At 57.1% G+C, this 11,035-nt stretch overlaps 1 protein-coding gene across 1 annotated transcript in view; it reads left to right on the top strand.

The window, feature by feature from the left end:
* Nucleotides 1-532: 532 nt before the first annotated feature.
* MYO5B (myosin VB) overlaps nt 533-11,035 on the top strand; it is a 202,941-nt gene continuing 192,438 nt past the window's right edge. Inside the window, exon 1 of the mRNA XM_059707260.1 lies at nt 533-820. Within this exon, the coding sequence (XP_059563243.1) occupies nt 794-820 (27 nt within the window). The 5' untranslated portion in view covers nt 533-793. The remainder of the gene's footprint in view (nt 821-11,035) is intronic.

The raw sequence follows: 11,035 nt of genomic DNA, 5'->3' as shown, positions 1-11,035 counted from the left end.
GGGAGGAGAGCGTGCAGATTTCCTAGGAAAGCACACGCCCTCGGAGCGGGGCGAGGGCAGCCACCTGGAAGCTGCGGGAAACCGCACACGGAGGGGAGGCGTGACACAGCCCCGGCTCTGAGGACGCCGGGCGCGCAGAGGAAGCCCCCTGAGCCACCGCCCCCGGCGGGCTGGGTGTTCACAGTGAAACATCCGCGATGCAGACACCTCCGTCCATTCCCCTCGGCCCCCTCCGCTCCCCCCTGCTCCCAGCTGCACGGCGTCCCCGCCCAGCCCGCGCAGACCGAGCCAGGACGGCAGGTGCGGCCCCGGCGCGCACCTGTCCCGCGGCGCCCGCGTCCAGCAGGGGGCGGCCCGCGCCCGCCGCTCGCCCTCCCCGCCCCGGGCCCGGACGACCCCGCGGCGACGGGGGGCGGAGGGGCGGCCCGGCCCGGCCGTGCAGGGCGCCAGGCGGCGGCGGCGGCGGCGCCCGGGCCGCGGCTCCCACGCCCGCCGCCTCCTCCCTCGCCCGCGCGCGCACCGCCTCCCATACCTGCGCGGGGAGTGCCCGCTCCTCCCCCGCCCGCCGCCGCCGCCGCCGCGGGAGTAAAGGTCGCGGCTGGGAGCTGCGGCCGCGGCGCCTCCAGGAAGCCGGCGGGCAGGTCGGGGAAAGGGACGCGGAGCACCAACTCCCGCCGGGAAGATGGCGCCAGCCGGGCGGGCCGCGCACTGAGCCGCCGCCGAGAGCCGACCGCCCGCGCCGGGCGCGAGGAGGCCCCCGCGGGACACGGGCCCGGCTCGGCCGCCGCGGGCCATGTCGCTCAGCGAGCTCTACAGCCAGGTGGGTGCGGGCGGCGCGGGGAGTCGGGGCGCCCGGAGCCCGCCCACCCTCTGCCGCCTCCGCGGCCCCCGAACTTCGGCGCCGGAGAAAGTTTCCGTCCGGGAGGGAGCGCCCGCTCGCCCGGCCGCGGCTCTGCCCCGCCGCCCTCCCCGAGCCCGCCGGCCGCCGCCGCTCTCTCCGGAGCCGCGGGGCGCGGGGACAGCCCCCCGGGGCGCCCGTGGGGTCGGCACCCCGGGGACCCAGGTGCTCCGCGGCGGGAGCTCCGGGCGGCCTCCTGAGGTTCCCGAGGCGTCCTTGCCCCCGCGGACCAGCGAGGGGACCCCGGGCTGGCGGGAGGAGAGAGAGGGGGTCCCAACCTGGTGTCGGGGCGGCGGCGGCGGGTGGGGGAGGGTGGGCCGGAGCGAGAGGTGCTCCCAGGTCTCCAGGCGGGGCCGCGCGGTCACCACCCCAGGGAGCGCCCTCCCGGGGCCGCCTCGCTGCGGGGAGGGTCGGAGTCACGCAGAGCCGGGGCGGGTGGTGCGGGGAGGAGGGGGTGCGGGGGTCCAGGTGCCTCCCAGGCGGGTGGGTGCGTGGGGACAGGTGCGGCGGGCAGGCACCGCTTCCACGCGGCGGCGGTGGGACAGTTGGACCAGCCGCTCCCGAGCGCCGTGCCGAGCCTCGGGGTCCCTCGGGTTTCAGCTGGGCGCGGGGTGCGGGGACGGGGGCCTCTAAGGACGCGCCCCAGCCTCCCCCCCCTTCCTAACATAAGTTTCAGGTGCCCCGACGCTTCGCCTGTGTGTGGCCGGGACACTCGACGGTGCCTGTGCGCAGGTCCGGGTGCAGGGGGGTGGGGGTGGGGGGTCGGGGGTGCGATGCCCAGCTCCCCGCCGGGCTGCAGGCTGGGCAGAGGGGAGAGCCCCTTCCGCCCCTTCACCGGGGCCCTGGGCCGGGCCGCAGCCCTCGCGCGGGCGAGACCTCCTGCGGGGGGGGGGGTGCGGCTTCTTCGGCGAACCTGGGAGGGCGCGAGGTGGCCACCGAGGGTGTCACCTGCCTGGGGTGGGGTCTCAGCCGCCTCGGCCCCCACCCCACCCGGCCCCCCGGCAGCCGGGAGGGGAGGGGCTGAGGTTCCAGCCGGGTGCACCCTCCGCGTCGGGCTTTGGGGAGAGAGTCTGCCCCACCCCCTGCCCCCGGGGCGGAGCTCCGGGAGCCGGCATCGGGGACCTCCGCGGGGGGCGGGACCAGGGGTGCAGGGGGACCCGAACCTGAGTGTGAAGCGCTGAGCTCTGTCCCCCAAGGAGTGACGGTGAATTGACTGCAGGGCATCGCCCAGTCCTGGCCTCGGGCACGAGTGGCGGCTGCATGCCATGGAGCGAATGGAGGACGGAGTCAGCCCTTCTCTGTTGGAGCCTCCTCAGCGCTCCTTCCCAAAGATGCGAGTTCACACTGGGCTGCTCTGCAGGCAACACTCTCAGAGGAAAACACTCGGTTAAGTCTGACTCCAGAGGCGTGTGTTGCAGGCTCACTTGGGAGTGGTGAGCCAGCGGGAGTCCAGGTTGTAGATACCTGTCAGGACTTCAGGGGGCGGACCAAACTGTTCACCAGGAAGAGGCAACGGGAGGACACGCCAGACACGCGGCTTCTGCATTCGTGTGAGGGTTTGGCATAATCCAGGAAGAGTTATTAGGTTTTCTCCCTGGGGCTGTGGGGGACCGAGCCTTGCTCTGTTAATGGGTTTCTAGTTCTTAATCGTATTTAGATGGATGGGTCTGAACGGGAGATGTTTCTGTGGGCAACGCGGTCGCGTCCAGCTTGTGTCCTGGGCAGTGGCTTGTCTCTGTGGCAGAGTGGAACGCCCATGCCTGACGGTGAGAAGCAGTCACATTGTTTTCCAGCCGTCATCATCGCACTTGCTAGGCTGGATTCTCAGGATGCGTGTGAACCACAAGGCAGACAGAGAAACTGCGGCTACTCTGATTCACTGCGCTTCTGAGGGCACGATTTGCTCATGTTAATGCAGCCTCCAGTGGCCAGTGACCCCTTTTACTCTTAACCTGCTTGTCTGACAATGCTCGCTGGATCCAGGCACGCGCTTCACTGTATTACGCAGGTTGGAAGTAAGGACCCGTTACACCAACCGCGTTTATAACTGGGATGGGAATGTCAAGGCCCTTTATTGATTATACCTGTTGCTTTGGCGATACAATTGGAAGACGTGATTATTGCAATGAGACAGATGTTGTTATTGGAACGAGACACACGTTTCTGTGTATAAATGAGCTGTAGGTATGAAGTCTCAGGTTTCAGGTGAGGACTTAGCCTACTGGTCTGTTCCTGGTTGTCGAAGGAAGTGGACGTATTCGTTTTGGAGTTGGTTTTAGTCGTTGGCAAAGGGCACTTCCCATGAGCAAAGGCTTCCTGCTTGTGGAAGACCCAACACCTCGCGCTGGAGAAATCGCTTTCTTTGTGTTGCGGCTTTCCTGGGTGGGAAAGGGCATGCCCCGCACTTGGAGGGTGATGTCAAAGTGAGTCAGCCCCATCCACTCGCACAGCAAGGCGGGGCTGCTGAGTGTTGCCACTCTGTTTCCAGCCCACAGGAAAAGACAGTGTGGGCTCTTTAATTTGTGCAGGTTCCAGGAAGACGCCCAAACGCGTGCAAGCGTGGCGAGTACAGTTTAATGATGATAATTGCAGAAAATGGTCTGATTTTTAAAGTGTCGAATCCATAGCCTCTCCCTCAGGCTGAGTAATGCAAGTCTTCTCCCACACAAGGGTTGTTCTGGATGAAATTTTAAATATTGCTCTGTCCAGTGATACGCTTTTCAGCATGCTTCTAGCCAGCAGAGTGACGAAATCACCAGACTGAAACCTACCTTTAGGTAATCCTTTCCTGCTTGGGTTTTAATGGACAAGTGCTGGTTCTGGGTGCCACTAGGGTGTGACTTTGAGCATGAGGGCCGCCACTCTAAGGCTCCCGTTGGGGGCCAGTCCTCTTGTGCTTTTGGGCTGCTGTCCTCTAACTGTCTCTTCCTTATGGATCAGGTCATGCAGGCTTCTCCCAGTCCCAGTCCTTCCCTGCTCCGAGTCCCCCCTCCCTTTCCCCTCTGTCCCCCTTTCTCGGGTGGGCCTATAAGCCCAGCGGGCCCTACCTGGGCCTGCCGGTCACCATCAGCATTTCAGCGTTTCCGTGCAAATTGTCAGTTCACAGGGCCTGTCCTCTGCCTGCCTGTTGCCTGTATGCACCAAACAAGCGTGACCTGCACCCCCCCGCCCCCGCCTTGTTGATCATTTTTCTCATGTCACATCTCCCCACTTAGGCTGAGATGGGGAGACAGAGGCTGTATGGAACACTCGGGGAGCCTCCGGTGTGTATAGTGCTCCGCCTTAGTAGGGGCTTGTTTGGGAGATTGTCCCCTAGGTCCCCCCGAACCCTCATCCCCCCAAGTCCTGCTGGAACTTTTGTAGCCATTTGCAGACACCCAGTTTCCCCACTCGGGTGTTTTGGAAGACCTTGCTTTTTAGCTGTAAGTTTCTTCCCGTTTCCTTCTGGTTAAAGTGTGCCTGATGCTGCATTTCATCAGAGGTCTTCCCCTTTATGGGGGCGCCCTGCTCACCGCCTATTGGCTGGGCATGTGTCTGATGGAAAATGAGCCCATCGTCCTCACTCAGGGTGTCAGCATGGCCACCCTCCACGCAGGGGCATCTCAGCTGGACACGAGGAGGAGCTCTTTGCGTGGTCTGGATCCTGGCGTGGGTGAGCACTGGTCATATCGTGCTAATTTGCTGTGGCAGTGACCAAGCTTATATATCTGAGCGCCGAGTTCATGGCTCAGAATGCTCCTCTGACTTACATTTATCCACTGACTTTCAAAGCATTGCCCTTCTTGGAGCGATTCTGGCAGTGACACGGGCCCGTAGGCTTTTCTGTCCTTTGCTAAGAAGGCTCGTCATGAAAAGTTCCCGGTTTCTCCAGAGAGCTTCGGCTGTTATAAAATTCAAATGCGTTGTGACATGAAATTCTGAGGGTAATGAGAACATCCAGACGCCTCTGCATGGAATTCAAAGAATCCGGCACGAAGAGGGTCAGGCCGCCGGCTGAGAGACCAGCCTCCGCGAGAGAAAGGCACCGGGCAGCGGTGTGCCAGTTCTGCGTGCACGGTGACGGCACACTGCGCGTCTTAGGGGAAGGATGAAAAGGTGAGATACTTGGTCCTGGCTGGGTTGGCTCAGTGGATACAGCGTCAGCCTGCGAACTGAAGGGTCCCAGGTTCGATTCCGTTCAAGGGCATGTACCTTGGTTGCGGGCACATCCCCAGTAGGGAGTGCGCAGGAGGCAGCTGAATTGATGTTTCCCTCTCATCGATGTTTCTAACTCTCTATCCGTCTCCCTTCCTCTCTGTAAAAAATCAATAAAATATATTTTTAAAAAAATAAAAAAGAAAAGAAATGGTGAAATATTTGAACTGGCAAATTGTGCCATATTCAGTTCTCTACTGTGTGGCCTCGCCATTCACTTCAGACTCTGGTTCCACTTGTATTTGCTGACTGCCCATCCAGACCCCAGTGCAGTCCCACCCATGCATGGTGCGTGCTCAGAACATGCTGCCTGATTTTATTACGAGACGCCCTTGTCATTGGAGGTGTTTTGGAGGAGAATACATACAGAATGATACTATTTTTATGAATTTCTGAAATCAGCAAAATGAGCAGAATAAGGCTCTATATGTGATAAAAGCATGAGGGAAAAGCCAGGGAATGGGGAAAGGAAAACTGGAATGGTAGTTCGAGGGGGGGGAGGGAGTGGGGGGGGGGCTAAGGGGGGGGCGGAGCGGAAGCGGCGCAGTTGGCATCTGCTAGAGAGCGTGGTGAGTGCGCATTCATTTCATTACCGCACCTCATCAATCACGCATCCTAAAGGAGGTGATGCTGCGGGAAATAGGATGAGCTCCAAAGCCAAATTTTAAAAAGCTTTGAGATTTTCTGATTCTCCATTTTACTTGTTTATGTGCATGCAATGGATGGTCGAGCGTCTGTATTGGCAAAACTGCTCTCATGGAAGATCTGGGTTGAATCTTATGCTCATATCCCTCCCAGTCCCCAAGATTCAGAAATATATATATATATTTCAGAGAGGAAGGGAGAGAGAGATAGACACATTAGTGATGAGAGAGAATCACTGATCAGCTGCCTCCTGCACTCCCTCTACTGGGGATCCAGCCCACAACTCGGGCATGTGCCCTGATGGGGAATTGAACCGTGACCTCCTGGTTCCTAAATTGATGCTCAACCACTGAGCCACGCCGGTGGGCAGATCAGCTGTAGGAACAGTAAATGCCACCGAACGGGTTTAAAGCCCACCTGTGCTCTCATGTGTCCGGGCCAAGGCACTTCGAGGAAAGGCCTTTCCAGCAGTGGCTACCTGCACCCTAACGTTGCCTTCTCCTGTCATGTTGGCTTAGAGTTCCCAGTGAGAGGCCCATCTGCTCCCTCTGGCACTTGCCTAAATCCATGGAATGTGAGTCCACGTCAGGAGATAAGGAAATGTCATTTTCCTTTCTTATTTCTGTGCCCAGAGGCTTGGCACAAGGCTTGAATGTGGAATAACAGCGAAGCACTACTAACATTTGTGGATGTGTAAACTGTCACTGCCTTCTTTTTGAATATCCTAATTTTACACATAATTCTGAGTACACACACACACACACACACACACATAGATATATATTCTGCACTTACCTTCCTATCATTTACATGAAAAGCATAAACTCTTTATTTTTTCCCAATCAAATCTCATCAGAACTCGGCGATATTTGCATGATTGGGTCGAGGCAGACAGGAGTCTGCATCATTCCCGTGAGAGCAGACAAAGCAGGTGGCTTTCAAAAGAGACAACAGCGGATCGGGAAGAGAAAATGGATCACGTCCGCTTCCGCTGTCTTCTCTCCCACGGGGACGGCGATGACGCTCCTCATAGTTTTCATCCGGAGAGTCAGACCCTCTTTTATATTCATTGCGCAGCCAACAACTGTGCGGGCACCTCCCCCTCCCGGGGCGCATGTCAGCGCCCAGGCAGGAGGCAGAGAGGAAGGGCCCGGCGCTGCAGGGCAGCCTTTGGCCCTTGAGCTCTTCCCATCCAGGGGTTCATTGGTTGTGTGACTAAGCCTCGAGGAGGTATTCGTACATTAAAAGGAGATACATGGCTCCATCTCACCTCATCAGAGTTAATCACATTCTCAGTTGGCCCGTACTCACTAGTGAGGGCTGATGTTCGTTTGTAAAATAGGGAAAAGGCGAGTCCCCTCAGCCACAAACTGTGTTTCTTTGCTATCAAGCGGCTTGCTCTTTTTAATTGTCATTTTACCGGGTGCGCGCGCGCGCGCGTGTGTGTGTGTGTGTGTGCGCGTGTGTGTGTGTAACTGTGTAACAAGCTGCTGCACCGGCATGGTGAGAACACCCTAACACTGTGATTAGTTTATAACGGACATGCTGGATCCCACCCCTCTGCGCGAATGCTTTTTCTTTCGGGATAGCCTCTTTGGCAGAGGGGTGAGGATCCTGGAGCCCGTCAATACCTTTTCTGAAATTGGCTTCAAATCTGGTGGTGTGTGTGTCCTTGTTTTGTTTATATGCAATATAACTTTATGCCGGAGTGTAGGCTTTCTGTCCTGGAAATAGCCAAGAGTTATTCAAAGAGCCGAGCTGGTTGAGTGTGGTAGGGATTGACTGACACATTTCTATTATGGACCAAGTGTGACTCCGGGGCTCTCCTACATCTCTTCCTTCCGGGGGAGTTACCATCCGTGATCCATCAGCGTAGAGCTCTCGGCCTGTCTGGAAAAGACTCATTTGCATGTAGCAGTTCTGGTCTGCTTGCTTAAAAACTTAAAGGCTCACAGAATTTTATAGTTACCACTGATTTATAGTCCCACTGAATTGTATTAATATCCACACATAGATGGGTACATGTGGGTATGTAATTGCCTTCATGTTGTGATAAGTGGAAAGCATTAATAGATATCTGCTGATTGAATAATCGCATGGAGAGTTTATTCCACTTCCTAGAATGCTCTTTCGAAAGCAGATGGAAGGAAGCTCTTTGTATATTCCTTCCCCTGTAATGTTAGCCGCGGAATAGAAGATGAGACAGGAGGATAACATAGCATTATTCACAGGAGCCAAGAGTTGTAGGCGCGATCCAGTGTCCATCGGGGTGACTGGGGAAGCAAGATGCGGCCTGTCCTTCGTTGGCATGTTATTCAGCAAAGAAGGAAATCCTGGCACATGCGACACCCTGGGTGAACCTTGAGGACATTATGGTCAGTGAAATAACGCAGTCACCAAAGGACACATACTGTGTGAGCCCACGTCCATGGGGTACCTGGAGGAGTCAGATTCAGAGAGACGAGAGCAGAACGGCGGTTGTGGGAGGGAGCGGGGACCTGAACTGTACACTTAAGAGGCAGATCTTACATGGTGTGTTATACCTCAGTAAAACCCTTAACTCCAGGGGAAACAGGCAGGAAAAGGAGAGATTAAAAGCATAATCTTCTGACTGGATAGACCTGGATTGTGAATCCTGTTTTCCCCTTTAATCAGCTGTGTGACCTTAGGCAACCACTTAACCTCCAGGCTCCGTTATCTGCAGAAAAGGTCAGAAGTTTAGGGGCGTGCTGATGAGATAAGAGGAGAAAGTGGGAGCTGAACAACCCTGGGGCGTGCTGATGAGATAAGAGGAGAACTTGGGAGCTGTTGCTAGGAGGAGTCTTGTCCTTGGGGAAGCCCCAGGCCCGGCTAGGGCATGTGGGGTGAGAGTCTGAAGGGCTGGGAAAGTGCTCTGGCCGCTCACTCAGCCGCCCCAGAGCGGCCGCCAGCCTGGGATGGCTCCTCTCCTTGGCGGAGCACCAGCCCTGATGGAGAAGCTCCAGGCTGTGCACATGCCTTCCCTTTTGAGGTGTGGGGAGGAACGGAGCAAATGGCATATTAAGGTCTTGGCTTTGAGGACCCCCCCATCATCTCAAATCTGCATCCCTAGAGCTTCAGACCTGACTGTCCCATAGTTCACAATCGGTGGAGGGGGGTGGGCTTCCCCCAGTTTGTGCTGAGAGAGCATCCCACCTGGACACCACTAGTGGACGCCCGGGTCTGTCTGTAGCCCCTCCTGGCACTTGGTGTGCTTGGCTATTTTGGTTTCAAGGGCATGTCAAGATGTGGGCTCTATTCTGAGGATGCCCTCTCGGGAGCCAGGCGTGGCCGGTCTGAGCAATACGGCTTAACAGGCACAGCACTAGGGAACCGGGAAGATGCTCGCGACCGCCAAGACGGGAGGGACCAGGCTATCCTGCCAGCAGCCGATGCCATCGCCGGGATGCAGTTGCTCCCCAGGGCTCTGCTCTTTTTCCTGTCTTCTCTCCTCGCCTTTCTGACTCTCCAGGTCCAGTTTAGATGGGCTCCTCTCTCTGCCTGTGATGTCATCGCTGTTCACTAGCGAGAGAAGCTCTGAAGCCTCTGTACAGGCAGCCTCTTGATGGGTGCACCTGGTCCAGGTGGCGCTGCCTCAAGGAACTTCCCACGATGGCCCAGTCCCGGGAACCGTGCCTTGTCCTCAGCAGAGGCTGTGGGGGTGGCAGGCCCTGGAGCCATGGGTTTTCCACGTAGGGGTACCTCAGAAGGACCCCCAGAGCTAGTGAAAGTGTAGATGCTGCCTTTCACCCCATTGAGTAGGATGGGGGAGGCATTTGCTGGGCCTGGTTTCATTTCTGGCTAGATCTGGTTAGTTATGGTGCTTGCACCCTCCTGCCTGGGTTCCTAGTCTGGATTCTGACCACCAGCAACTCCTGCCTGGGATTCGGGTGATGGTTCCCATGTCTCACACCCCAAAAACAGTGCTGGGATATGGACCTTAAAACCTGCTCTGACAAATAGCACAATAAGAACCCCTTTCTTTTTGGTTTTTGTCCATCTCTGCTGAACGTGTTCTAGGTCCTTTTTCTCCAGTTGCTTCCTCCACTCGCCCCCCCCCCCCCACATTCCTTAACCTCTGTAATCCATCCTTAATAAAGGCCCTAGGGATCGCCTACTGTTAATATCCCTGCAATCTGACTGGCTGTGTGAAACCAAACCCCACTCAGCTTGCCGCTGGGGTTACACAACACTCAGCCATGTAGAGAGTTCTTGCTGAATGGGACAGATGCTAAGGGGATCCGTCTGAACGGCGCTCACGTGGCAATGTGAACCATCTCAGAAATCAGAAGCTGCCTGAGTGCCGGCCACAGAGCAGTGCCGTGCGTGCGGGGCTGTAAGTAACCCCAGCAGCCCCCGACCAGGAGCCTGTGTCTGAAACCCCGGGGCCAACTACAGCAGCTCATTAGTTAGGCTGCGACTGCTCTGCCCGTGACCCAGTAGGTCAGCCCCGGCTTAACGCTGGAATGTAAAATCGCGCCTCATGCTTCTTGCGCTTCGCCAGGGGCTCAGTGGTCGCACTTCCCTGCGGAGCTCTGTTTATGCATCTCAGGGTTTTTCTGTTAAGTTACCGTGCAGGGCGGGCACCTTAAGAAATCGTCATTTTCACGTACTTACTCCCCGTGGCAAACGATGGTTAGACTAGCAGCTCGTTCACGGCAGCGCGGTGGGGGAGTTCGTAGTTTTGAGGGGCACAGCCTGTGACCTCACAGTGTTACACAGGCAGAGGCAGCACGAGGCCACCACGTGCCAGTTGGGCTGTGAACTCTGCGCTGAGTCAAGCTGCCTGTGCCAGGAATTCCATCTTCAGCTGCTCCTGTGAGCCAGGGCCGCCCTGCCCTCCCCCCAGCCGAGGCGGCTTCCACGCCTGGTCTCGGTGGGTTGGGCAGTGTTGTGTAACAGACAAATCGGTGCGAGTTTTCTTGATGTAGGCACAGTGCTGGGCAGGAAAGGTGCATGAGATGTAGCTCTTACTAAGGAGCTCACAATTATATTCAGTTTGGCGCCATCCCGGGGACTGTATCCATCCAGCGGAAGTGTATCCATTCCCGGGGACTGTATCCATCCAGCAGAAGTGTATCAATGAGGCATTTGACCAAGATGATAAGTTGCTGGGATGCGGCCCATTGAGTAGAAAGTTGGTGACCTGGGGTGGGGACTGGGTGGAGGGGGGAATGGGGTGGTAAAAGGGGGAACATCGGTACTATCAACAATAAAGATTAATAAATAAATTAATTTTTAAAAGGTTGGTGAGATTCCTTAGCTCTCACTCCTGTCCCC

Source organism: Myotis daubentonii, chromosome 8 (genome assembly GCF_963259705.1).
Source record: "Myotis daubentonii chromosome 8, mMyoDau2.1, whole genome shotgun sequence".
Lineage (NCBI taxonomy): Eukaryota > Metazoa > Chordata > Mammalia > Chiroptera > Vespertilionidae > Myotis > Myotis daubentonii.
Note: the sequence above shows the minus strand (reverse complement) of the source record. Positions and strands in the feature narration are given on the sequence as shown.